At 51.4% G+C, this 27773-nt stretch overlaps 1 protein-coding gene across 1 annotated transcript; it reads left to right on the top strand.

Annotated features, from left to right (window-relative positions):
- Positions 1–927: 927 nt before the first annotated feature.
- On the top strand, positions 928–27773 carry mapk7 (mitogen-activated protein kinase 7). Its single transcript, XM_085974514.1, is given in 9 exon segments — positions 928–1399; positions 1401–1538; positions 1540–1776; positions 1779–1802; positions 1805–1909; positions 1911–2076; positions 11407–12686; positions 17717–17844; positions 26126–27773. Coding segments are annotated over 9 exon segments (2679 nt in total). The 5' UTR covers positions 928–943; the 3' UTR covers positions 26271–27773.

Genomic DNA, 27773 nt, shown 5'->3' with positions numbered 1-27773 from the left:
GAGAGAGACGGGCAGGGGAGAGACGGGCAGGGGAGAGAGGGAGAGACAGGCAGGGGAGAGAGAGACGGGCGGGGGGAGAGAGAGACGGGCGGGGAGAGAGAGAGACGGGCGGGGGAGAGAGAGAGACGGGCGGGGGGAGAGAGAGAGACGGGCGGGGGAGAGAGAGAGACGGGCGGGGGAGAGAGAGAGAGAGAGACATTCTGGGGGAGAGAAACAGGCCGGGGGGAGAGAGGGACAGGCGGGGGGAGAAGGACGGGCGGGGGGAGAGAGTGAGAGGGACGGGCGGCGGGGGGAGAGGGACGGGCGGGGGAGAGAGTGAGAGGGACGGGCGGCGGGGGGAGAGGGACGGGCAGGGGGAGAGAGTGAGAGGGACGGGCGGCGAGGGGAGAGAGAGGGACGGGCGGCGGGGGGGAGAGAGAGGGACGGGCGGCGGGGAGAGAGAGGGACGGGCGGCGGGGGGAGAGAGGGACGGGCGGCGGGGGAGAGAGGGAGGGACGGGGGAGAGAGAGAGGGAGGGACGGGGGAGAGAGAGGGACAGGCGGGGGGGAGAGAGAGAGGCGGGGGGGAGAGAGGGGCGGGGTAGAGAGAGGCGGGGCGGGGGAGAGGCGGAGAGAGAGAGGCGGGGCAGAGGGGGAGAGAGAGAGAGAGAGGCGGAGGAGAGAGAGAGACTGGGGGGAGAGAGGGGCGGGGGGGAGAGAGAGAGGAGGCGGGGGGGAGGAGAGAGGGAGAGCTGCCTCAGTCGTATCCAACCCGCCGCCACCACCTTCACCACTGGTTTGAGGTGGGTGGGGGGGGGGGGGAACGGGGCAGTAACACTGGCCTTGCTGGAGTGGCCCATGGGGGAAATGGGAAAGGGGTTGATGTGCGGGACTGGCACTGACTAACCGCTGCTGTTGCTCTGCTTGCCCCCCTTCTCCTCTCCAGCTACGTGGTCCTGGACCTGATGGAGAGCGACCTGCACCAGATCATCCACTCCTCGCAGCCCCTGAGCCTGGAGCACGCCCGCTACTTCCTGTACCAGCTGCTGCGGGGCCTGAAGTACGTGCACTCGGCCAACGTGGTGCACCGCGACCTCAAGCCCAGCAACCTGCTGGTCAACGAGAACTGCGAGCTGAAGATCGGCGACTTCGGCATGGCCCGCGGCCTGAGCTGCCGGCCCGACGAGCCCGAGCCTTTCCTGACCGAGTACGTGGCCACCCGCTGGTACCGGGCGCCCGAGCTGATGCTCTCCCTCCACGGCTACAGCCGGGCCATTGACCTGTGGTCGGCCGGCTGCATCTTCGCCGAGATGCTGGGCCGCCGCCAGCTCTTCCCCGGCAAGAACTATCTCCACCAGCTCCAGCTGATCCTGACGGTGCTGGGCACCCCCCCCGAGCGGCTGGTGGGCGCCATCGGGGCCCGAGCGGGTGCGGGCCCTACTTGCGGGCGCGGGGCTGCCCCGCCGGCAGCCGGTGCCCCTCTGCGACCTGTACCCGGGCACCGACCCCCAGGCCCTGGACCTGCTGGGCCTGCTGCTGCGCTTCGACCCCCAGGAGCGACCCCTCCGCCCCCCAGGCCCTGCGCCACCCCTTCCTGGCCAAGTACCATGACCCCCAGGACGAGCCCACCTGCGTGCCCGCCTTCGACTTTGACTTCGACGGGCCGGCCCCCACCCGCGAGGGGCTGAAGGCGGCCATCGCCCGGGAGATCCGCGACTTCCACCTGCGGCGGGAGGGGATCCGGCGGGGCATCAGCTTCGCGCCTGCCCCTGGCGCCCGTCGCCCCGCCCGCGCCCACCGCCGCCACCGCCCCCTCCTCCTGCTGCGACGTAGACATGCCCAGTGCCGAGGGGGGCGCCGGCGACTGCGCCCAGGAGATGATCGACCTGACCTCCCCCCAGCCGGTGGAGGAGGAAGAGGAAGAGGCGGCGGGCGGGGGGCGGCGGCGGGGAGGAAGAGGAGGAGGAGGAAGAGGGGGGCGAGCGCAGGCCACCTGAGGGCAAGGGCGACGCCAAGAAGGAGGGCGGCATCTCCGCCGACACCAAGGCCGCCCTGAAAGCTGTGCTGCTCAAGTCGGCGCTGAGGCAGAAGAACAAAGGTAAGGTCGGGTGCTTAACGTCAGCCGAGATACAGTCGGCGGGCGGGCAGGGGGAGAGCGGTGGGGGAGGAACGCGACGCAACCCTCAGCCACGTGGCACGGGGGAGGGAATCCAGGCCGATTGGCCTGGCTGAACAACAGAGGGGTTTCCGTTTCACGGGGCGCCGGGACAGGAAGCACGGGTTAGTAAAGGGGAATGTTTAAACCAACGCGCCAAAGACAGCCCTTTAAACAGGTCGCTGCCTTATTGCCGTAGTCAGGGATTTGGTAGCTGGGGCTGAAAGAGATTCTCCGCTGCAACCCACAGTCGGCTGTCTCCGTGCCGACTGTGTTACTTAAGAGGAGGGACAATGTTTGCGCCCCCACCCCCAATCCTTTGCACGGTGTGGGTAGGGGGCGAAGGTGAATGGAAATCGGTGCGAGTCACGATGGGGAAACAGCAGGAGCTTTGGATGAGTTGATGGCTACGGAGGGTGCAAGGTGGGAGGTCTGCCAGGAGAGCAATGGAATAGTCGAGTCTCGAGGGGATCAAGTCACGGATGAGGGTTCCAGCAGCAGAGGAGCTGAGGCAGGGGCGGAGACGGGCCGTGTTACGGAGGAGGAAGTCGGCGGCCCTGATGGCGCGAACGTGGGGGTCGGAAGCTGATCTCTGGGAGGGGTTAAGGACAGGAGGAACAGTTGGGACGGCGGGCCTCCTGACTCGATGGGCGCGAGGTGCTTCTTGATTGAGCATTAGAATTTTAAACTGACTGCAGAGAGGCTGAGTCAGGTCAACAGCTCCGTCATGACACTATCCAGGGCTGAAAGGGTTAAATTGCGAGGGCAGGTTGCACGGACTGGTCTTGTATTCCGTTGAGTTTAGAAGATCAAGGAATAGAAATATAGAAACATAGAAGATAGGAGCAGGAGTAGGCCATTCGGCCCCTCGACCCTGCTCCGCCATTTAATGCGATCATGGCTGATCATCCAAATTCAGTACCCTGTCCCTGCTTTCTCTCCATATCCCTTGATCCTTTTAGCCTTAAGAAAGGAGCTATTTGACCGGCACAGGCTGCACCTGGGCTGGAAAGAGACCAGGTCCCAGCGGGAGCTCAGGAACAGGAGGAGGAGCTCAATTCAGTCCCTCGAGCCTGTTCCGCCATTCACTGAGATCATGGTTGATCAGTGACCTGACTCCATGTACCCGCCTTGGCCCCATGTCCCTTAATACCATTGGTTAACAAAAATCTCCGATATAAAATGAATAATTGACCCAGCATCAACTGCCGTTTGCGGAAGAGAGTTCCAAACTTCTACCACTCTTTGTGTGTAGAAGTGTTTCCTAACTTCACTCCTGAAAGACCTGGCTCTAATTTTTAGACTAGACTCCCCGACCAGCGGAAATAGTTTCTCTCTATCTACCCTATCAGTCGTGAATGGTGGTGGACCATTAAACAACTAACGGGAGGGGGAGGCTCCATCAATATCCCCATCCTCAATGATGGCGGAACCCAGTACGCGAGTGCAAAAGACAACGCTGAAGCGTTTGCAACCGTCTTCAGCCAGAAGTGCCGAGTGGATGATCCACATCGGCCTCCTCATGAGGTCCCCACCACCACAGAAGCCAGTCTTCGGCCAATTCGATTCATGCCACGTGATATCAAGCAACGGCTGAGCGCACTGGATACAGCAAAGGCTATGGGCCCTGCCAACATCCTGGCTGTCGTGCTGAAGGCTTGTGCTCCAAAACTAGCTGCACCTCTAGCCAAGCTGTTCCAGTACAGCTACAGGAAACTTTGTGTTATCCGGAGGCTAAATGTCCGGCAAGCTCGAGCCACTGGCAAAAATCAGGAGCCGTTTTGTTAGGTTTTTTTTTCTTCTCGTGGCTTTTTTTTTCAACAGTCAGGCTCTGCAAAGTCTCTCTGAAGCTGCTACTAAGCTACACAGACGCTTCCAAGGTACAGGCCGACTGTTTAGAAGCTGTTGCTAAGCAACAGTGTTTGTTGTCAGATACGGAGATGAAAAGCTCCGTATGCTTCAACATTAACGCTGGTGTGTCCGGCAGTTTTGAGGGAACGCAACAGCTCGGTCCCGTCGGTGCCGGATAGCACACAGTTTCCTGTACAACACTGGCATCTATCCGACAATTGGAAAACTGCCCATCCTAGGGTCTTAAAAGAAGTGGCTAGTGAGATAGTTGATGCATTGGTTTTAATTTTCCAAAATTCCCTAGATTCGGGGAAGGTTCCATTTAGATTGGAAAATAGCGAATGTAACTCCTTTATTCAAAAAGGGAGGGAGACAGAAAGCAGGAAACTACAGGCCAGTTAGCTTAACATCTGTCATAGGGAAGATGTTCGAAGCTATTATTAAAGATGTTATAGCAGGGCACTTAGAAAAGTTCACGGTAATCAGGCAGAGTCAATATGGTTTTGTGAAAAGGAAATCATGTTTAACCAATTTATTGGAGTTCTTTGAGGAAGTAACGTGCTGTGGATAAAGGGGAACTGGTGGATGTACTGTACTTAGATTTCCAGAAGGCATTTGATAAGGTTATTGCAGAAAATAAAAGCTCATGGTGTAGGGAGTAACATGTTGGCATGGCTAGAAGATTGGCTAGCTAATAGGAAACAGAGAGTAGGCGTAAATGGGTCATTTTCTGATTGGCAAGATGCAACAAGTGGTGTGCCACAGGGATCAGAGCTGGGGCCTCAACTTTTTACAATTTATATAAATGACTTGGATGAAGGGACCGAAGGTATGGTTGCTAAATTTGCTGATGACACAAAGATAGGTAGGAAAGTAAATTTTGAAGAGGACATAAGGAGGCTACAAAAGGATATAGATAGGTTAAGTGAGTGGGCAAAGATCTGGTAAATGGAGTATAATGTGGGAAAATGTGAAGTTGTCCATTTTGGCAGGAAGAATAAAAAAGAAGCATATTATCTAAATGGTGAGAGATTGCGGAGCTCTGAGATACAGAGGGATCTGGGTGTCCCAGTGCATGAATCACAAAAGGTTACTATACAGGTACAGCAAGTAATTAGGAAAGCTAATGTTATCGTTTATTGCGAGGGGAATTGAATACAAAAGTAGGGAGGTTATGCTTCAGTTATACAGGGCATTGGTGAGACCACATCTGGAGCACTGTGTACAGTATTGGGCTCCTTATTTAAGGAAGGATGTAAATGCGTTGGAAGCAGTTCAGAGAAGGTTTACTAGACTAATACCTGGAATGGGCGGGTTGTCTTATGAGGAAAGGTTGGACAGGCAGGGCTTGTATCTGCTGGAGTTTAGAAGAGTAAGAGGTGACTTGATTGAAACATATAAGATCCTGAGGGGTCTGGACAGGGTGGATGTGGAGAGGATGTTTCCTCTTGTGGGAGAATCTAAAACTAGGGGTCACTGTTTAAAAATAAGGGGTCGCCCATTTAAGACAGAGATGAGGAGAAATCTTTTCTCAGAGGGTCGTGAGTCTTTGGAACTCTCTTCCTCAGAGGGCGGTGGAAGCAGAGTCTTTGAATATTTTTAAGACAGAGGTAGATAGAATCTTGGTGAACAAGGGGGTGAAAAGTTATCGGGGGTAGACGGGAATGTGGAGTAATCAGATCAGCCATGATCTTATTGAATGGCGGAGCAGGCTCGAGGGGCCGACTCCTGCTCCTAATTCGTATGTACGTATGTATGTCCTGTCCCCAAAAAGCAGGACATATCCAATCCGGCCAATTACCGCCCCATCAGTCTACTCTCAATCATCAGCAAAGTGATGGAAGGTGTCGGCGACAGTGCTATCAAGCGGCACTTAGTCACCAATAACCTGCTCACCGATGCTCAGTTTGGGTTCCCCCAGGACCACTCGGCTCCAGACCTCATTACAGCCTTGGTCCAAACATGGACAAAAGAGCTGAATATCCAGAGGCGAGGCGAGAGTGACTGCCCTTGACGCCACCACCACCGCCTTCTCAAGGGCAGCTAGGGATGTGCAATCAATGTTGGCCTCGCCCGCGACGCCCACATCCCATGAACGAATTCCACTAAGCTGTGCGGCGGTCTGGAGGCCCCGCGCAGGCCGGTCCCCGGCTTTCGAATGAAAAACCCCCAGTGGTACGGAGATTTGTTTGTGCAAAAAAAAAAAATGAAAGGGAACATTGCCCCTTAATATCTTGAAAACTTTGATCAGATCGCCCCCCAAAACCCTCTGAATTCCAGGGAATACAAGCCTCGTTTGTGTAATCTCTCCTCGTAATTTAACCCCTGGAGTCCGGGTATCATTCTGGTAAACCTACGCCGCACTCCCTCCGAGGCCAGTATATCCTTCCTTGTGTGCAGTTTTGGTCGCCTTATCTGAGGAAGGATGTTCTTGCCATGGAGGGAGTGCAGCGAAGATTCACCAGACTGATACCTGGGATGGCAGGAATGACGTATGAGGAAAGATTGGGTCGATTGGGCTTATACTCGCTGGAGTTTAGAAGAATGAGAGGGGATCTCATTGAAACTTATAAAATTCTAACAGGACTGGACAGACTAGATGCAGGAAGGATGTTCCCGATGGTCGGGGAGTCCAGAACCAGGGGTCACAGTCTAAGGATAAGGGGTAAACCATTTAGGACTGAGATGAGGAGGAATTTCTTCACCCAGAGAGTGGTGAACCTGTGGAATTCTCTACCACAGAAGGCAGTTGAGGCCAATTCATTAAATATATTCAAGAAGGAGTTCGATATATTTCTTAAAGCTAAAGGGATCAAGGGATATGGAGAGAAAGCAGGGACAGGGAACTGAGTTTGGATGATCAGCCATGATCTCATTGAATGGCGGAGCAGGCTCGAGGGGCCGAATGGCCTACTCCTGCTCCTATCTTCTATGTTTCCTAAGGTGTGGTGCCCAGATCTGCTCAGAGTGCTCCAGGTCTGCTCTAACCAAGGCTTCGTATAGCTGTAGCATAACTTCTACTCCCTTGTATTCTGATCCTCTAGATATAAAGGCCAGCATCCCTTTAGCCTTTTTGATTATTGTGGCTCAGTAGGTCGCACTCTCATCTCCGAGTCAGAAGGTTGTGGGTTCAAGTCCCACTCCAGAGACTGGAGTACACAAATCCAGGCTGACACTCCAGAGCACTGAGGGAGCACCGCACTGTCGGAGGTTCCGTCTTTCAGATGGTCTGCTCCCTCAGGTGGACGTACAAGTTCCCATGACACTGTTTCGAAGAAGAGCAGGGGAGTTATCCTCAGTGTCCTGGGGCCAATATTTATCCCTCAATCAACATCACTTGTAAAAAAAAACAGATCATCTGGCCATTATCACAGTACTGTTTGTGGGAGCTTGCTGTACACAAATTGGCTGCCGCGTTTCCTACCTTACAACAGTGACTCCTTCATTGGCTGTAAAGCACTTTGGGATGTCCTGTGGTCGTGAGCTATAAATGCAAGTCTTTTTTTCTTTTTCTTTTCTGTAGCTGTCCATGACATTTTAATGATCTACAGTATGTACATGGACCACCAAATCTCTTTGGACCTCCACTGTTTCTAGCTTTTCACCATTCAGACATTACTCTGATAAATAAGGCTTTAAACATCAGAATTAGGAGAAGGAGGAGGCCGTACGGCCCCTCGAGCCTGCTCCGCCATTCAGTGAGATCATGGCTGATCTTCAACCTCAACTCCACTTTCCCGCCCGATCCCCATATCCCTCGATTCCCCTAGAGTCCAAAACATCTATCGATCTCTGTCTTGAATCTACTCAACAACTGAGCATCCACAGCCCTCTGGGGCAGAGGATTCCAAAGATTCACCACCCTCTGAGTGAAGAAATTCCTCCTCATCTCGGTCCTGAATGGCCGACCCCTTATTCTGAGACTGTGACCCCTGGTTCTAGACTCCCCAGCCAGGGGAAACAGCCTCTCAGCATCTACCCTGTCAAGCCCCCTCAGAATCTTGCATGAGATCACCTCTCATTCTTCTAAACTCCAGAGAGTATAGACCCAATCTACCCAATCTCTCCTCATAGGACAACTCTCTCATCCCAGGAATCAATCTAGTTAGACTAGACAGACTGGGAGGGAAAGAGGGATCTGGGGGGAATAATCCTGAGGATAAAAGAATTGGATGAGAGTCAAGGTCAGAGCAGTAAGAATTAAGGGTAACAAACAGTCTGGGAACAGATACAGTCATAGAACATCGGTGTAAAATGACTTGATAACAATAAAATGAGAGGTACTCTTAATAAAAAAAAAAAAAACAAATTGAATTGCCCGTACAGCCTCCGAAATTAGCTGGGCAGAAGGGAACTGGAGGCAATAATTCGTAGCGAGTAGCTAGATGTAGTCGGGATAAACATAGAAACATAGGAGCAGGAGTTGGCCATTCGGCCCTTCGAGTCTGCTCCACCATTCAATATGATCATGGCGGATCCTCTATCTCAATACCAAATTCCCGCTCTCTCCCCATACCCCCTGATGCCTTTTGTATCTAGAAATCTATCGATCTCCTTCTTAAATATATTCAGTGACTGGGCCTCCACAGCCTTCTGTGATAGAGAATTCCAAAGGTTCACCAACCTCTGAGTGAAGAAATTTCTCCTCATCTCAGTCCCAAATGTCCTACCCCGTATCCTGAGACTGTGACCCCTCGTTCTAGACACCCCCCCCCCCCCCCACCAGCCAGGGGAAACATCCTCCCTGCATCCAGTCTGTCTAGTCCTATCAGAATTTTATACGTTTCAATGAGATCCCCTCTCATTCTTCTAAACTCTAGTGAATATAGGCCTAGTCAACCCAATCTCTCCTCGTACGACAGTCCCCCCCATCCCAGGAATCAGTCTGGTGAACCTTCGCTGCACTCCCTCTATGGCAAGTATATCTTTCCTTAGGTAAGGAGACCAAAACTGCACACAGTACTCCAGGTGTGGTCTCACCAAGGCCCTGTATAACTGTAGTAAGACATCCTTGCTCCTGTACTCAAATCCTCTTGCAATGAAGGCCCACATACCATTGACCTTCCTAACTGCTTGCTGCACCTGCATGTTTGCTTTTAGTGACTGGTGTACAAGGACACCCAGGTCCCTCTGTACATCAACATTTCCCAATCTATCACCATTTAAATAATATTCTGCCTTTCTGTTTTTCCTACCGAAGTGGATAACTTCACATTTATCCACGTTATACTGCATCTGCCATGTATTTGCCCACTCGCTCAACTTGTCTAAATCGCCTTGAAGCCTCTCTGCATCCTCCTCACAACTCACAATCCCACCTAGTTTCGTGTCGTCAGCAAACTTGGAAATGTTACATTTGGTTCCCTCATCCAAATCATTGATATATACTGTGAATAGCTGGGGCCCAAGCAGTGGTCCCTGTGGTACCCCACTAGTCACCGCCTGCCACCCCGACAAAGACCCATTTATTCCTACTCTGTTTCCTGTCTGTTAACCAATTTTCAATGCATGACTGCAACCTGGCTACATAAAGAACTGGCAGTCTAAATACTGCAGGATATAACATATTTAGAAAGAATAGGGAAGGAAGGAGGGGTGGGGGAGCTGTCCTAATTAGAGATAACATCATGGCAGTAGAAAAAAGGGACGTAATTAACATTTAGAAACAGAGTCCCTTTGGATTGAGGTAAAGGCTAAGAAGGGAGTGATCACACTAATAGGGGTATTACATAAGGAATAGGCCATACAGCCCCTCGAGCCTGCTCCGCCATTCAGTAAGGTCATGGCTGATCTTCGACCTCAACTCCACTTTCCCACACAGTCCCCATATCCCTCCGTGCCCAAACATCTATCGGTCTCAGCCTAGAATATACTCAACGACTGAGCCTCCACAGCCCTCTGGGGCAGAGAATTCCAAAGATTCACCACCCTTTGAGTGAAGAAATTCCTCCTCATCTCAGTCCTAAATGGCCGACCCTTTATCCTGAGACTGTGCACCGTAGTTCTGGACTCTCTTGCCGGGAGAAACAGCCTCTCAGCATCTACCCTGTCGAGTCCTTTTAAGAATTTTAGACAGTCGGGCTCACTCTCTCACCCCTGAGTCAGAAGGTCGTGGGTTCGAGCCCCCCGCCCCCCCCCCCCCCCCACTCCAGTGACTGGAGCTCCGTAATCCAGGCCGATACGCCAGGACTGAGGGAGCGCTGCACTGGCGGAGGTGCCGTCTTTCGGATGAGACGTTAAACCGAGGTCCCGGTCTGCCCTCTCGGTGGGACGTAAAAGATCCCGCGGTCACTATTGGAAGAAGAGCAGGGTGAGAGGGGGAGTTCTCCCCGGTGTCCTGCGGCCAATATTTACCCCTCAACCAACGTCACTGAAAAACAGATTAGTTGGTTATTTATTTCAATGCTGTTTGTGCACTCCCTACCTTACATTGGGCCAGTAATTCCGGTCCCAACGCGTGAGTACGGACGGTGTACTCACGCGTGGGCCCATTGGAAGTGCCGGATTTCAGCATGCACAGCGCATGCGCGGGAAACCGGCATTTCCTCCAAGGGGTTCAGAGGTCCAACGCGTGCACGCAGGACTCTGTGCGCACGCGCTGAACTTCCTTCTTTTTGATAGGTTTGCGCGCGTGCAAGGGCCTGAACTTTTTAGAAATGAAAAAAGGAGGCGTAAGGAGTGGATTCTTGCAGGTAAGTGGTCTATTATTTAAAATTATTACATTTTTTCCACAGCTTCATTGTTTTTAAGGATTTTACAGTCAGGTAAGTTTATTTTTAGACCCGATTTCGTAAAAAATTATTCTTTTCAAAAATTTTATTAATTGTTTTAAATAGTTTTTTAAAGTTATTTATAGTTTATTTAATTATTGGGATGTTTTTTAAAATTTTATTTAAAGTTAAACTAGTCTTTTGGGCGCCCGTACTTTTCATGAGTTTGACAGTCTTTACTATCAAACTCATGAATGAGTTTCCCCTCCCCTGATTGGCTGCCCAGTGCTCACCTGATCCCAGCCGGCACATCGCACTAACTACGCCGCTGGATCAGGTAAGCACATCGTGCCGACATCTGAACCGGGCCAGTGACAGGAAATGCAAGCAGGCCCGGGCTTCAGATGTCGGCGCGCCGGGTGAGTGCACATCGGGGGCTTGCACGCGCGGCAAGCCCCCGATCCTAATTTCTGGCCCAAAGTGTTTTGACCACACTTCAAAAGCACATCATTGGTTGTGAAGTGCTTTGGGATGTCCTGAGGTGGTGAAAGGCGCTGTAGATACACAAGTCCTTTTTCTCTGATGGTTCTGACGAAAGGTCATCGACCTGAAACGTTAGCTCTGTTTCTCTCTCCATGGATGCTGCCCCTGGCCTGCTGAGTTTTTCCAGCGTTTTCCGTTGTTATTTCCTTTTTCTCTGTGTCGTCCACAGAAACGGCCAACTGCAGCCAGGACCCCTCGGACCCACGAAGGCCCATCACGGCCCAGGAGCGTCAGCGGGAGCGCGAGGAGAAGCGGCGGAGGCGGCAGGAGAGGGCCAAGGAGAGGGAGCGGAAGCAGAGGGAGCGGGAGCGCAAGGAGCTGAAGGAGGGCGACATCCTGGGCGGGGTGGTGCTGAGCCAGGGCGACAAGAGCCTGCTGGAACGCTGGATGAAGATGATGGAGGGGCGGGGGCGGCCCGAGGCAGGGGAGGGGGGCGCCCCGCTGCTCAACGGAGGCTTTGGCCTGCCAGCCCCCGGCTTCGAAGGCCCGGAGCAGCGGGTGGGGTCAGGGGGCCTACGGGAGGGGATGGCGGGACCCGGGCCTGCAGCAGGTGTCGGGCCTAGCTTAGGCCTCGGGCCTTCCTCAGGCCTAGGACCTAGCATAGGCCTCGGGTCTTCCTCGGGCGTCGGGCCTGTAGCAGGCCTCAAGGCTAGCATAGGCCTCGAGCCTGCCTCAGGCCTTGGGGCTGCAGCAGGTCTCGGGCCTTCCTCAGGCCTTGGGCCTAGTGTAGGCCTCGCGCCTGCTGCAGGCTTCGGCCCGGCCTCCGGCCTCAGGCCTATTGTAGGCCATGAGCCTGCCACAGGCTTCGGGCCTGCCGCAGGTCTCAGGCCTGGCATAGTCCTCAGGCCTGCCACATCGGACCGCGAGACTCCCTCGCCTGCGACCGCACCCAAAGCCAACATCCCTTCCAGCGTGGTGTGCTGCTTTCCCACCAATCCCTTCCAAGTGCCGGGTCCCAGCCTAACGCTCATCAGGGAAACGGCCAAACCCCAAGGCGAAGGCATCAGGCCCCTTCCCGGCGCGAGCGACTCGGGGATCAGGCATGGTCCAGGCCCGACATTTCCCGCCCCCCCTCAGCCGTTCGCAATGGGAGCGAGCATCCCCTGGGCCAAGCCGGGGCCTGCAACCCTCCCACCCCCAGGCCTCCACGAGGGGGCATGGCCAGGGCCTAACCTGCCGGCCTCCGACCCTGGCGCCGGGGCCGACCCTTCCCTCCCTCGGGCCCCCCTGGCTCACGACGGCACCCGGTACGCGCGCCTCGCCCCTCGGGATGGGGTGCCGGAAGTCTCCGCCTTCCCGCAGGACCCAGCCGACCGCCCGCCAGCGGCGGAGGAGCAGAAGGCCCAGGGGGCAGGGCCTTGTCCGCCGCTCCCCATCGCTTCATCCGACGCCTCCAGCTCCGACTCGCCAGACATCACCACGGTGACGCACCAGCTCTCCAAGTCACAGGTAAGGGCTGGCCGCGAGGGCGGGCTTTTATACAGCGCCTCCAGCATCCCGAAGTGCAAATCCCACTCAAAATTTAGACACCGAGCCACATAAAGAGATATTAGGAACAGGCAACTAAAAGTTCGGCCAAAGAGGTAGGTGTTAAGGAGCTGGAGGAGGTTACGGAGATGGGGCCATGGAGGGGTTTGGAAACGAGGATGAGAGTTTTAAATTGGGTGGGTGTTGGGGGGGACCAGGAGCCAGTGTAGGTCAGCAAGCATAGGCGGTGTGTGAACGGAACTTGGTGCGAGTTTGGATACGGGCAGCAGGAGCCTTTAGGATGCTCCGTAAAAAACCTACCTCTTTGACAGAGCTTTTGGTCATCTGTCCCATAATCTCCATATGTGGCTCGGCGTTCCATATTTGTCTGGGTTACACTCCTGTGAAGCGCCTTGGGATGTTTCACTGCATAAATGCAAGTTGTTCTATTTTTTTCCTGAAGGGCATCTGTAATTGTTTGCTGTGTTTTTGTTCCAGCGTGTGCCCATAATCTGTAGATCCGTTTAAAATGAGATGTTAAAAGTCTTGCGTATGGCACGTGACATAAAAAAACTACTTGGCACGTGACATAAGAAAACTACTAGGCACTTGGTCTAAGCGTTAAACAAAGCTTTAATCCACTGTTTTACAACATGGAGGTCTAGTTGTGTCCTTCACTAGTTCCTGTTAAGAATGTCCTGCGCAAGCTGGGCCCGTGCCCGAGTATTTATACTCCCCCTGGACAGCGCCACCCGTAGGCTGCTCAGTATTATTTCATAAGTCTTTCTTTCATGAATGACTGATTCATGTCAGCACGCACTTCCCTCCTGTCACATTGTGTTGGCCAATTCCCTGCGTTAATAAAACGGCTACGGTAGCATAGCGGTAATGTCACTGGATTAGTAATCCAGAGGCCCGGATCGAACGATCCGGAGACGAGAGTTCTAATCCCACCACGGCAGCTGGGGAATTTAAATTCGGTTAATTAAATAAATCTGGAAATGCAAATCTAGTATCGGTAATGGTGACCATGAAACTCTCGGATTGTCGTTAAAAACCCATCTGGTTCACTGATGTCCTTCAGGGAAGGAAATCTGCCGTCCTTACCCCGGTCTGGCCGAGATGTGACTCCAGACCCACAGCCATGTGGTTGACTCTAAACTGCCCCTCTGAAATGGCCCAGCAAGCCACTGTGTCCAAACCGCTACACCAAACAATAAGAAGAATAAAACCGGCCACACGGACTGCAGCGCTTCAAGAAGGCGGCTCACCGCCACCTTCTCGAGGGCAATTAGGGACGGCCAATAAATGCTGGCGACGCCCACAACCCAGGAGCGAATAATAAATTTTTTAAATGGCACGGGAGGTCGGCTAACGTCGTCAAAGTCTCGTGTCCCACTCATTCCGTCATGCTTCAATAACACTCCTCACAGAAATCACAGAAACCCCACAGTGCAGATAGAGGCCATTTCGGCCCATCGAGCCTGCACCGACACATATGCCACCCGATCCCCGTAACCCCTACACATATCCCACCCTATCCCCGTAACCCCACATATTTAATCCCCCTAACACCAAGGGTCAATTTATCATAGCCAATCAACCTAACCCGCACATCTTTGGACTGTGGGAGGAAACCGGAGCACCCGGAGAAAACCCACGCAAACACGGGGAGAATGTGCAAACTCCACACAGACAGTCGCCCGAGGCCGGATTCGAACCCGGGTCCCTGGCGCTGTGAGGCAACAGTGCTAACCACTATGCCACCGTGCTGCCTATTATAAATCGTATCAACATCATCATCATCGGTGAGCAATGCCAGGGGAGGTTGGGTGCATTTATGATTCCAGTGCTGGCTCTAAATACAACGTTTCTCCCTTATATTTGTTCATTACTACAATACCCAGCAGAAACGCCTGACATTGCGATAAGCCAGAGGATTATAACGTTCTATAGAACCCTGGAGGGCTCCGCCATGTATTATCCTGCTGCTGTTGCCAATGTCGCTCGCAGACCTACATTGGCCACGCCTCCATTTAAAAAATTCTCGTCCTCGTCTTCAAACACCTCCATCGCCTTGCCTCTCGCCGTCTCTGTGACCTCCTCCAGCCCCTACAACCCTCCGAGATCTCTGCGCTCCTCAACTTCTGGCCTCTTGCCCCCCCCCCCCCCCCCCCGCCCGATTTTAATCGCTCCACCATTGGCGCCCGTTCCTTCAACAGCCAAGGCCCGACGCTCTGGAATTCCCTCCCTAAACCTTTCCGCCTCTCCTCCTTTTAAGACACTCCTTAGAATTGTAGAAATTTACGGCACAAAAGGCTTCGCGTCTGTGCTGGCCGAAAAAGAGCTCTCCAGCCTATTTCCACTTTCCAGCTCTTGGTCTGTAGCCTTGTAGGTTGCCGCACTTCAAGCGCACACCCAAGTACTTTTTAAATGTGATGAGGGTTTTTGCCTCTACCACCCTTTCAGGCAGTGAGTTCCAGACCCCCACCGCCCTCTGGGTGAAAACATTTCTTCTCAACTCCCCTCTGAACCTCCTACCAATTACTTTAAATCTATGCCCCCTGGTTATTGACCACTCTGCCAAGGGAAATAGCTCCTTCCTATCCACTAGGCCCCTCATAATTTTATACACCCCAATAAGGTCTCCCCTCAGCCTCCTCTGTTCCAAAGAAAACAACCCCAGCCGATCCGATCTTTCCTCACAGCTAAAATTCTCCTTAAAACCTACCTCTTTGACCAAGCTTTTGGTCACCAGTCGCTGAAGGTAAGCATGCGGGTGCAGCAGGCGGTTAAGAAGGCAAATGGTATGTTGGCCTTCATAGCAAGAGGGTTCGAGTACAGGAACAAGGATGTCTTGCTGCAGTTGTACAGGGCCTTGGTGAGACCACATCTTGAGTATTGTGTGCAGTTTTGGTCACCTTATCTGAGGAAGGATGTTCTTGCCATGGAGGGAGTGCAGCGAAGATTCACCAGACTGATACCTGGGATGGCAGGAATGACGTATGAGGAGAGATTGTGTCGATTGGGTTTGTACTCGCTGGAGTTTAGAAGAATGAGAGGGGATCTCATTGAAACTTATAAAATTCTAACAGGACTAGACAGACTAGATGCAGGAAGGATGTTCCCGATGGCGGGGGAGTCCAGAACCAGGGGTCACAGTCTAAGGATAAGGGGTAAGCCATTTAGGACAGAGATGAGGAGGAATTTCTTCACCCAGAGAGTGGTGAACCTGTGGAATTCTCTACCACAGAAGGCAGTGGAGGCCAATTCATTAAATATATTCAAGAAGGAGTTCGATATATTTCTTAAGGCTAAAGGGACCAAGGGATATGGGGAGAAAGCAGGGACAGGGTACTGAATTTGGATGATCAGCCATGATCGCATTGAATGGCGGAGCAGGCTCGAGGGGCCGAATGGCCTACTCCTGCTCCTATCTTCTATGTTTCTGTGCTAATATCTCCTTATGTGGCTGGGTGTCAAATTTTGTTTGATAATCGCTCCTGTGAAGCGCTTGTGTTAAAAGTGCTGGATAAATGCAAGATGTTGTTAAGTCATGAGCCATGTGTAACAATTGTACCCCTTTAACACCACTAGGTGTAATTGCTGTCAGTAGCAGTGCCTTTAAATCTGCTTGGGCAGGTCAATGAGACCATAGCCGGTGTTACTGTCGATTGTCAGGTGCTTGTAAAACCTCGGCACCTCGCGGGGAGCTCAGCAGAAACCAGCAGACAATGCCTGTCTTTCTTTTTTATTTGTTTAATGTGTGACACAGAAATGTGGATGTGTCTCACTGTTTAATATCAGCAAGCCAGTTATCGATTTAATAAAAGGGTGTCCTTGTACACGAATCACAGCGAGTTAGCATGCAGGTACAGCAAGCAATTAAGAAGGCGAATGGTATGTTAGCCTTTATTACAAGGGGGTTGGAGTATAAGAGTAAGGAAGTCTTACTGCAATTATGTAGGGCCCCTGGTGAGACCACACCTGGAGTATTGTGCACTGTTTTGGTCTCCTTACCCAAGGAAGGATATACTTGCCATAGAGGGAGTGCAACGAAGGTTCACCAGACTGGTTCCTGGGATGGGGGGATTGTCCTATGAGGAGAGAGTGAGTAGACTAGGCCTATATTCCCTAGAGTTTAGAAGAATGAGAGGTGATCTCATTGAAACATTGAAGATTCTGAGAGGGCTTGACAGGGTAGATGCTGAGAGACTGTTTCCCCCTGGCTGGAGAGTCTAGAAACAGGGGGCATAGTCTCAGAATAAGGGCCATTTTAGGACAGAGATGAGGAGATGTTTCTTCACTGAGGGTGGTGAATCTTTGGAATTCTCTCCCCCAGAGGGCTGTGGATGCTCAGTCGTTGAGTATATTCAAGGCGGAGGTCGATAGATTTTTGGGCGCGATGGGGATCGGGCCGGAAGGTGGAGTTGAGGTAGAATTTCAGCCATGATCTTATTGAAGGCTCGAGGGGCCTTATGGCCCACTCCTGCTCTTATTTCTTATGTTCTTACACCCCTCAGCACCACCTTCCCCCCCGTATCCCTCAATCCCTTCTCCACAAACGCATTTATACTGGTCCCTCAAACACCGCTCCCTCCTAACATAATCCAGAAACGTCCCCTCGACATCCTTCATACTCCCCACCGATCCGATCTTTCCTCACAGCCGAGCAATTTCTCTTGATCAGTTTCTTCTATTGCCCCCCCCCCCCGTCCGTGTCTCTCTACATATAAAACCTTTGCCTCGGACGCACACCTCCTCTTCTCGCCATTTACTGAGGGCGGTTTTCCATTGTGAATCATTTCCCATTCAATTTTCCTGTGTCAGCGTCACGCTGTATTGGCAGGCTCCAGCCACTAGCTGGCGCTCTCTCATAACGCAAGGTTCTGAAGTCCCTCCTGTCAGTAAGGTTTGCAAAGGCTCCCCTTTTGCTCCCAGTCTCTGGCACTCTGCCCCGTTACCGCCCGCATTCGACCCTGACTGTGTGTTTCTCTCTCTCTACCGCGCAGGTGAAGGACTTATTGCCGCCGGTATTCTCTGTGACTCCGAAGGGGAGCGGCGCGGGATACGGAGTGGGGTTCGATCTGGAAGAGTTCCTCAATCAGTCCTTCGACATGGTGGGCGACGGCCATGACAGGTAAGGCACCATCTTTTGCTTTCTCGCATGACGCCACTCCGCGACGGCTGGCAAACGGGAATCTCTCGACCCCGCACCGTCCCACGGGTGAAGGTCCGCCGTGGCTCAGTTGGTGCCACCCGCTCGCCTCTGTGTCAGAATGTCGTGGGTTCGAGCCACCTCATACAGGCCGACACCGGCCCCATTTGACAGTACTGAGCAAGCGCCGCACTGTCGGAGGGGCAGTACTGAGGGAACGCCGCACTGTTGGAGTGGCAGTACTGAGGGATCGCTGCACTGTCGGAGGGGTAGTACTGAGGGAGCGCCGCACTGTCAGAGGGGCAGTACTGAGGGATCGCTGCACTGTCGGAGGGGTAGTATTGAGGGAGAACGGCAATGTCTGAGGGGCAGTACTGAGGGAGCGCCGCACTGTCGGAGGGGTCAGTACTGAGGGAGCGCCGCACTAAGAACATAAGAAATAGGAGCAGGAGTAGGCCAATCGGCCCCTCGAGCCTGCTCCGCCTTTCAATAAGATCATGGCTGATCTGATCCTAACCGCCAATCCACTATCACAGAACCATCTCCTGAATCTAACAGAATTAGACACACGAAATAGGAGCAGGATCAGGCTACACGGCCCCTGGGCCCGCTCCGCTACCCACAGGGCCATGACCGATCCGAACCTAGACTCATGTCCAAATTCCTGCCCGCTCCCCATAACCCTTAATTCCCTTTACTTCTAGGAAACTGTCTATTTCTGTTTTAAATTTATGCAATGATGTAGCTTCTACAGCTTTTTGGGGCAGCATATTCCATGGACCTACCACCCTCTGAGTGAAGTAGTTCCTCCTCATCTCAGTTTTGAAAGAGCAGCCCCTTATTCTAAGACTATGCCCCCTAGTTCTAGTTTCATCCATTATCGGGAACATCCTCCCCGCATCCACCCGATCCAACCCCTTCACAATCTTATATGTTTCAATAAGATCGCCTCTCATTCTTCTGAACTCCAATGAGTAGAGTCCCAATCTACTCAACCTCTCCTCATATGTCCATCCCCTCATCCCCGGGATTAACCAAGTGAACCTTCTTTGTACTGACTCGAGAGCAAGTATGTCCTTTCTTAAGTATGGACACCAAAACTGTAGGCAGTATTCCAGGTGTGGTCTCACCAATACCTTGTACAACTGAAGCAATACCTCCCTATTTTTATATTCTATCCCCCTAGCAATGAAAGCCAACATCCCATTGGCCTTCTTAATCACTTGCTGCACCTGCATACTAACCTTTTGAGTTTCGTGCACCAGGACCCCCAGATCCCTTTGTACTTCAGAACTTTCCAGTTTCTTGCCATTAAGATAATAACTTGCTCTACGATTTTTCCTGCCAAAGTGCATAACCTCACACTTTCCAGTATTGTATTCCATCTGCCAAATCTCTGCCCACTTACTTAGCCTGTTTATGTCCCCTTGCAGGTTTTTTATGTCCTCCTCACTCACTACTTTCCCTCCCATCTTAGTATCATCTGCAAACTTTGATATGTTACACTCGGTCCCCTCCTCCAAATCATTAATATAGATTGTAAAGAGTTGGGGACCCAGCACTGACCCCTGCGGAACACCACTAGTTACTGATTGCCAGTCTGAGAATGAACCATTTATCCCAACTCTCTGCCTTCTGTTAGATAGCCAATCCTCTCTCCATGCCAGAATATTACCCCCAATCCCGTGATTTTTTATCTTAAGCAATAATCTTCTGTGTGGCACCTTGTCAAATGCCTTTTGGAAGTCTAAATACACTACGTCCACTGGTTCCCCTTTATCCACCCTATATGTTACTTCCTCAAAGAACTCCAGCAAATTTGTCAAACATGACTTCCCCTTCATAAAACCATGCTGACTTTGTCCTATTAAATTATGATTATCCAAATGTCCTGTTACTGTCTCCTTAATAATGGACTCCAAAATTTTACCTACCACAGATGTTAGGCTAACCGGTCTATAGTTTCCAGCCTTCTGTCTACTGCCCTTTTTAAATAAGGGTGTTACATTAGCAGTTTTCCAGTCTGCCGGGACCTTTGCCGAGTCCAGGGAGTTTTGGAAAATTATTACCAATGCATCCACAATCCCTACCGCCACTTCCCTCAAGACCCTAGGATGTAAGCCATCAGGTCCAGGTGATTTATCCGCCTTGAGTCCCATTATTTTACCGAGTACCACTTCCTTAGTGATTTTGATCGTGTTTAGCTCCTCCCCCCCCTTTAGCCCCCTGTTTGTCCAGTGTTGGGATATTCTTAGTGTCTTCTACTGTAAAGACTGATACAAAATATTCATTGTGTTTTTGCCATCTCCATATTTCCCACCATTAATTTCCCGGTCTCATCCTCTAAGGGACCAACATTTACTTTAGCCACCCTTTTTCTTTTTATATAACTATAAAAACTCTTACTATCTGTTTTTATATGTTTGGTAATTTACTTTCATAATCTATCTTCCCTTTCTTAATCAATCTTTTTGTTATTTTTTGCTGTCTTTTAAAGTTTTCCCAATCCTCTGTCCTCCCACTAGATTTGGCTACCTTATATGCCCTTGTTTTTAGTCGAATACTACCCTTAATTTCTTTACTTAGCCACGGATGGCTGTCTTTTTCTTTTACACCCTTTTCTTCTCAGTGGAATATTTTTTTTTGGAAGTTGTAAAATAACTCCTTAAATGTACACCACTGATCATGTATCATCTTACCCTTTAATCTATTTTCCCAATCCACTCTACTCAATTCCGCTCTCATACCTTCATAGTCTCCTTTATTCAAGCTCAGCACGCTTGTTTGAGATCCAGCCTTCTCACCCTCTAATTGAATATGGAATTCAACCATGTTATGGTCACTCATTCCAAGGGGATCCTTTACTCGGACATTTTTAATTAATCCTGTCTCGTTACACAGGACCAGATCTAAGGTTGCTTGCCCCCTGGTCGGTTCAGTTACATACTGCTCAAGAAACCCATCCCTAATACACTCAATGAACTCATCCTCAAGGCAGCCCTGCCCAATTTGATTTGTCCAATTAATATGATAGTTAAAATCCCCCATAATTATAGATGTTCCCTTATTACAAGCCTCAACTATTTCCTGATTGATACTCCGTCCAACAGAGTTGCCACTGTTCGGAGGCCTATAGACTACGCCCACTAGTGTTTTTTTCCCCTTATTATTCCTTACCTCCAACCAAACTGTTTCATTATCCTGATCTTTTGACCCAATATCAAATCTCTGTATTACAGTGATTCCTTCCTTTATTAACATAGCCACCCCACCTCCCCTTCCTTCCTGCCTGTCCTTTCTGATCGTTAAATAACCTGGTATGTTTAATTCCCAGGCATTGTCACCCTGCAGCCATGTTTCTGTAATGGCCACAAGATCATACCCATATGTAGTTATTTGTGCCATTAACTCGACTATTTTGTTACGAATGCTACGTGCATTCAGATAGAGAACTTTCAAAGATGTTTTGTGACACTTAGTTCCTGCTTTTGCCCTTTTTATTACTTTACCTTTTACTCCATACCTTCTGCCCCTTCCTGACATGCTCTGGTTTTCAATTTCCCCACTGCTACCTAAGTCTATGACCTTCTCTGTTGTCATTTTTATTATTTGCTCTCTAGGAACCTCCTCCCCACTAGTTAGTTTAAAGCCCTCTCTACAGCCCTAGTTATATGATCCGCCAGTTATTTGTGCCATTAACTCGACAAACGCATCTTCCCCTCAGCTCCCCTTTCAGCATTCCGTAGGGACCGCTCCCTCCGAGACACCCTAGTCCACTCCTCTATCACCCCCAGCACCCCTTCCCCTTCGCCAGGCACCTTCCCGTGCAAGCGCAGGAGATGCAACACCTGCCCATATACCTCCCCTCCCTTCCCACTGTCCAGGGCCACAAACACCCCTTCCAGGTGAAACAGCGATATACTTGTACTTCTTGTAATCTAGTATACTGTATTCGCTGCTCACGATGTGGTCTCCTCTACATTGGGGAGACCAAACGCAGATTGGGTGACCGCTTTGCGGAACATATATATATAGTTTGACAATTAAGGTTCATAGTTTATAAAGTTTAGAAGGTCTTAATTAATTTTTTTGTGGTTATGGTTTCTAGTGCTAGTAACCAAGGGCCCTTGAGTATATCATTTAATTGTAGTGTAATTGGTGGTATTGATTTGATTTAAGTTAATTTAAATTAATTGAAGGGTAAGTCATGGCGGGACAGCTCGGTGCCGTGGTATGCTCCTCCTGCACTATGTGGGAAATCAAGGACACTTCCTGTGTCTCTGACGACCATGTGTGCGGGAAGTGTATCCAGCTGCAGCTACTGGCAGACCGCATTGCGGCGCTGGAGCTGCGAATGGATACATACTGGAGCATTCGGGGTGCTGAGGACGTCGTGGAAAGTACGTTTAGGGAGTTGGTCACACCGCAAGTAAAGGCTGCACAGGCAGGAAGGGAATGGGTGACCGCCAGGCAGAGTAGTAGGCGCAGGCAGGTAGTGCAGGGGTCCCCTGTGGCCATCCCCCTCTCAAACAGATATACCGCTTTGGATATTGTTGGGGGGGGGGTGGCTTATCAGGGGAAGACAGTAGCAGCCATCTTCCTGGGACCGTGGGTGGTTCTGCTGCACAGGACAGGAGGAAAAAGAGTGGGAGAGCTATAGTAATAGGGGATTCTATTGTAAGGGGAATAGATAGGCGTTTCTGCGGCCGCAAACGAGACTCCAGGATGGTGTGTTAATCCCTGGTGCAAGGGTCAAGGATGTCTCGGAGCGGCTGCAGAGCATTCTGGAGGGGGAGGGTGAGCAGCCAGTTGTCGTGGTGCATATAGGTGCCAACGATATAGGTAAAAACCGGGACGAGGTCCTAAAAGCTGAATATAGGGAGTTAGGAGGTAAATTTTAAAAAAAATAGGGCCTCAAAGGTAGTAATCTCAGGATTGCTACCAGTGCCACGTGCTAGTCAGAGTAGAAATAGAAGGATATTTCAGATGAATACGTGGCTAGAGGAATGGTGCAAGCGGGAGGGATTCAAATTCCTGGGACATTGGAACCGGTTCTGGGGGAGGTGGGACCAGTACAAACTGGACGGTTTGCACCTGGGCAGGACCGGGACCGATGTCCTAGGGGGAATGTTTGCTAGTGCTGTTGAGGAGGGTTTAAACTAAAATGGCAGGGGGGTTGGGAACCTGTGTAGGGAGACAGAGGAATGGGAAACAAGGATAGAAGCAAAAGACAGGAAGGAGAAAAGCAAAAGTGGCAGGCAGAGAAATCAAGGGTTTAAATCAAACATGGCCACAGTAAATATTAGTTCTAATAGGTCTAAGAGTGTTAAAAAAACAAGCCTGAAGGCTTTGTGTCTTAATGTGAGGAGCATTCATAATAAGGTGGATGATTTAGCTGCGCAAATAGGTGTAAATGGATATGATATGATTGGGATTACGGAAACATGTCTCCAGGGTGACCAAGGCTGGGAACTCAACATTCAGGGGTATTCAATATTCAGGAAAGACAGGCAAAAAGGAAAAGGAGGTGGGGTAGCATTGCTGGTTAACGAGGAGATTAACACAATAGTCAGGAAGGATATTAGCTCTGATGATGTGGAATCTGTATGGGTAGAGCTGAGAAATACCAAGGGGCAGAAAACGTTAGTGGGAGTTGTATACAGCCCCCCAAACAGTAATGCCGAGGTTGGGGATGGCATTAAACGGGAAATTAGAGACGCGTGCAATAAGGGCACAGCAGTTATCATGGGTGACTTTAATCTACATATAGATTGGGCTAACCAAATTAGTAACGATACTGTGGAGGAGGAATTCCTGGAGTGTATACGGGATGGTTTCCTGGACCAATATGTCGAGGAACCAACTAGAGATCAGGCCATCTTAGACTGGGTATTATGTAATGAGAAAGGATTCATTAGCAATCTTGTTGTGCGAGGCCCCTTGGGGCGGATTGATCATAACATGATAGAATTTTTCATTAAGATGGAGAGTGAAGTATTTGACTCAGAGACTAGGGTCCTGAATTTGCATAAGAGATTAGTGTGTAAAGTTAAAGCATATGGGATTGGGGGCAAGGTACTGACTTGGATAGAGAACTGGCTGGCAGACAGGAAGCAAAGAGTTGGAATAAACGGCTCTTTTTCTGAGTGGGGTACCGCAGTGATCGGTGCTAGGACCCTAGCTATTCACAATATATATTAATGATCTAGACGAGGGAACTAGATGTAATAGCTCCAAGTTTGCAGACGACACAAAGCTGGGTGGGCGTGTGTGCTGTGAGGATGCCGAGAAACTCCAGTATGATTTGGACAGGTTGGGTGATTGGGCAGATGTATGGCAGATGCAGTATAACATAGAAAATAGGAGCAGGAGTAGGCCATTCGGCCCCTCGAGCCTGCTCCGCCATTCAATGAGATCATGACTGATCATCCAAATTCAGTACCCTGTCCCTGCCTTCTCCCCATATAATGTGGATAAATGTGAGATTATCCACTTTGGTGGCAAAAATAGGAAGGCAGATTATTATCTGAACGGCAATAGATTGGGAGAAGGGGAAGTGCAATGAGACCTTGTGCACCAGTCGCTGAAGGTAAGCATGCAGGTGCAGCAGGCAGTTAAGAAGGCAAATGGTATGTTGGCCTTCGTAGCGAGAGGATTCGAGTACAGGAGCAAGGATGTCTTGCTGCAGCTGTACAGGGCCTTGGTGAGACCACACCTTGAGTATTGTGCGCAGTTTTGGTCGCCTTATCTGAGGAAGGATGTTCTTGCCATGGAAGGAGTTCAGCGAAGATTCACCAGGCTGATACCTGGGATGGCAGGAATGACGTATGAGGAGAGATTGGGTCGATTGGGCTTATATTCGCTGGAGTTTGGAAGAATGAGAGGGGATCTCATTGAAACTGATAAAATTCTAACAGGACTAGACAGACTAGATGCAGGAAGGATGTTCCCGATGGTCGGGGAGTCCAGAACCAGGGGTCACAGTCTAAGGATAAGGGGTAAGCCATTTAGGACAGAGATGAGGAGGAATTTCTTCACCCAGAGAGTGGTGAACCTGTGGAATTCTCTACCACAGAAGGCAGTAGAGGCCAATTCATTAAATATATTCAAGAAGGAGTTGGATATATTTCTTAAGGCTAAAGGGATCAAGGGATATGGGGAGAAAGCAGGGACAGGGTACTGAGTTTGGATGATCAGCCATGATCTCATTGAATGGCGGAGCAGGCTCGAGGGGCCGAATGGCCTACTCCTGCTCCTATCTTCTATGTTTCTATGTAACACCTCCGTTCAGTCCGTAAGGGGGACCCCGAGCTTCCGGTCGCCTGTCATTTCAATTCACCGCTCCATTCCCACTCAGACCTCACCGTCTGCGGCCTCTTGCATTGTTCCACGGAAGCTCAGCGTAAACTCGAGGAACAGCACCTCATCTTCCAATTAGGCACTTTACAGCCTTCCGGACTCAATATCGAGTTCAACAACTTCAGATCATAACCTCGGCCCCTGTTATATTTTTATATTTTTTATCCACACTTTTGGTCTGTGACTTTTCCTTTTTCCTCTCTCCCACATGGCAACTGTCTCTCACTCTGCCAGCGCATTTCATCTAGAGCCATTGTTTGTTTCTTTACCTGTCCTATTACCGTCTCGTCTCGCCTTGAATATCCCTTAATGTCTCTTCTTCCAGCCCCCCAAACTGCCTTTTAATCTGTTTCATTTCCTGCCCTTTTTTCTCAGTTCTGAAGAAGGGTTTCGACCTGAAACGTTAACTCTCTTTCTTTCTCCACGGATGTTGCCGGACCTGCTGAGTTTCTCCAGCGTCTTCTGTTGTTAATCCACTAGATTGCTATGCCGTGCATACCAGGAAGGCCTTGAATCCAAGAAAGAACTTGTATTTATACCGCGCCTTTCGCGACCTCAAAGCGTCCCAAAGCACTTTACACCCAATTAAGTACTTTTTGAAGTATAGTCGATGTTGTAATGTAGGAAATGAGGCATTTAAATTGTCTGACCTCTCAAGTGGACGTTAAGGATCCCATGATCGCTAGTGGAAGAAGAGCAGGGACGTGCTCTTCGATGTCCTGGGACCAATATTTACCCCTCAACCAACATCACTAAAAACAATTTAATTGCTTATTTATCTCATTCCTGTTTGTGGGATCTTGCTGTGCACAGATTGGCTGCCGCAGGAGGGAGCTTTACTCTGTATCTAACCCGTGCTGTATGTGGCACCAAAGGCTAAATATGTTTCCCCTCTTTTCTGCAGCCAGGTGGACTCTGCCCCTCTCTCCGCCTCCCTGCTCGCTGATTGGCTGGAGGTGCACCGGATGAACCCGGCAGATATGGAATCACTGCAACAGGAGCTGCAGCTTGGCTCGCCCATGATCCTGTCTGACGTGCCTGACCTCTAGCGTGGCAGGGCGCGAAGCCTTGAACGTCGCCTGACTGTCCCTTGCGCAGGAGGTTGCGGGGCCGGCTTTCAGGCCGGAGCAACCCACGACTCCGAATCGGATGTTCTCCCGGCGATGGTTTACAAGGTGCCGTTTCTCTCGTCAGCACAAATTAGTGACAAGGACTCGTGAACCAAGGCGGCAACCGGCGAAGAAACCATCTTCCAGGCCCCACGCTCCCACTGGTGCCAGTACTGCGGGGGCGGCGCAGTCGGAGGGGCAGTACTGAGGGAGCGCCGCACTGTCGGAGGGGCAGTACTGAGGGAGCGCCGCACTGTCGGAGGGGCAGTACTGAGGGAGCACCGCACTGTCGGAGGAGCAGTACTGAGGGGGCGGCGCACTGTCGGAGGGGCAGTACTGAGGGAGCGCCGCACTGTCGGAGGGGCAGTACTGAGGGAGCGCCGCACTGTCGGAGGGACAGTACTGAGGGAGCGCCGCACTGTCGGAGGGGCAGTACTGAGGGAGCGCCGCACTGTCGGAGGGGCAGTACTGAGGGAGCGCCGCACTGTCGGAGGGGCAGTACTGAGGGAGCGCTGCACTGTCGAAGGGGCAGTACTGAGGGAGCGCCGCACTGTCGGAGGAGCAGTACTGAGGGAGCGCTGCACTGTCGGAGGGGCAGTACTGAGGGAGCGCCGCACTGTCGGAGGGGCAGTACTGAGGGAGCGCCGCACTGTCGGAGGGACAGTACTGAGGGAGCGCCGCACTGTCGGAGGGGCAGTACTGAGGGAGCACCGCACTGTCGGAGGAGCAGTACTGAGGGGGCGGCGCACTGTCGGAGGGGCAGTACTGAGGGAGCGCCGCACTGTCGGAGGGACAGTACTGAGGGAGCGCCGCACTGTCGGAGGGGCAGTACTGAGGGAGCGCCGCACTGTCGGAGGGGCAGTACTGAGGGAGCGCCGCACTGTCGGAGGGACAGTACTGAGGGAGTGCCGCACTGTCGGAGGGGCAGTCCTGAGGGGGCGGCGCACTGTCGGAGGGGCAGTACTGAGGGAGCGCCGCACTGTCGGAGGGGCAGTACTGAGGGAGCGCCGCACTGTCGGAGGGGCAGTACTGAGGGAGCGCCGCACTGTCGGAGGGGCAGTCCTGAGGGGGCGGCGCACTGTCGGAGGGGCAGTCCTGAGGGGGCGGCGCACTGTCGGAGGGGCAGTACTGAGGGAGCGCCGCACTGTCGGAGGTTCCAGCTTTTGGCTGAGACGTTAAACCAAGGGCCCCGTCTGCTCTCTTACGTGGATGTAAAAATCCCACGGCCACTATTGGAAGAGGGGGGGGTCTCCCCAGTGTCGTGGGGCCAATTTATCCCTGAACCAACATCGCTTAAAAAGTCATGATCTTGCTGTGCGCAAATTGGCTGCCACGTTTCCTGCATTATGAGTGACTACACTACAAAAAATGTACCATGAAATTAGATGGGTGTGCGTTTGGAGAGGATTGTGGGAGGGGGGTGCACCAATGAGAAAACTACAA

The sequence above is a fragment of the Somniosus microcephalus genome, unplaced genomic scaffold (genome assembly GCF_052327205.1).
Source record: "Somniosus microcephalus isolate GS21.2 unplaced genomic scaffold, FLI_Smic_1.0 unresolved_chr1, whole genome shotgun sequence".
Lineage (NCBI taxonomy): Eukaryota > Metazoa > Chordata > Chondrichthyes > Squaliformes > Somniosidae > Somniosus > Somniosus microcephalus.
Note: the sequence above shows the minus strand (reverse complement) of the source record. Positions and strands in the feature narration are given on the sequence as shown.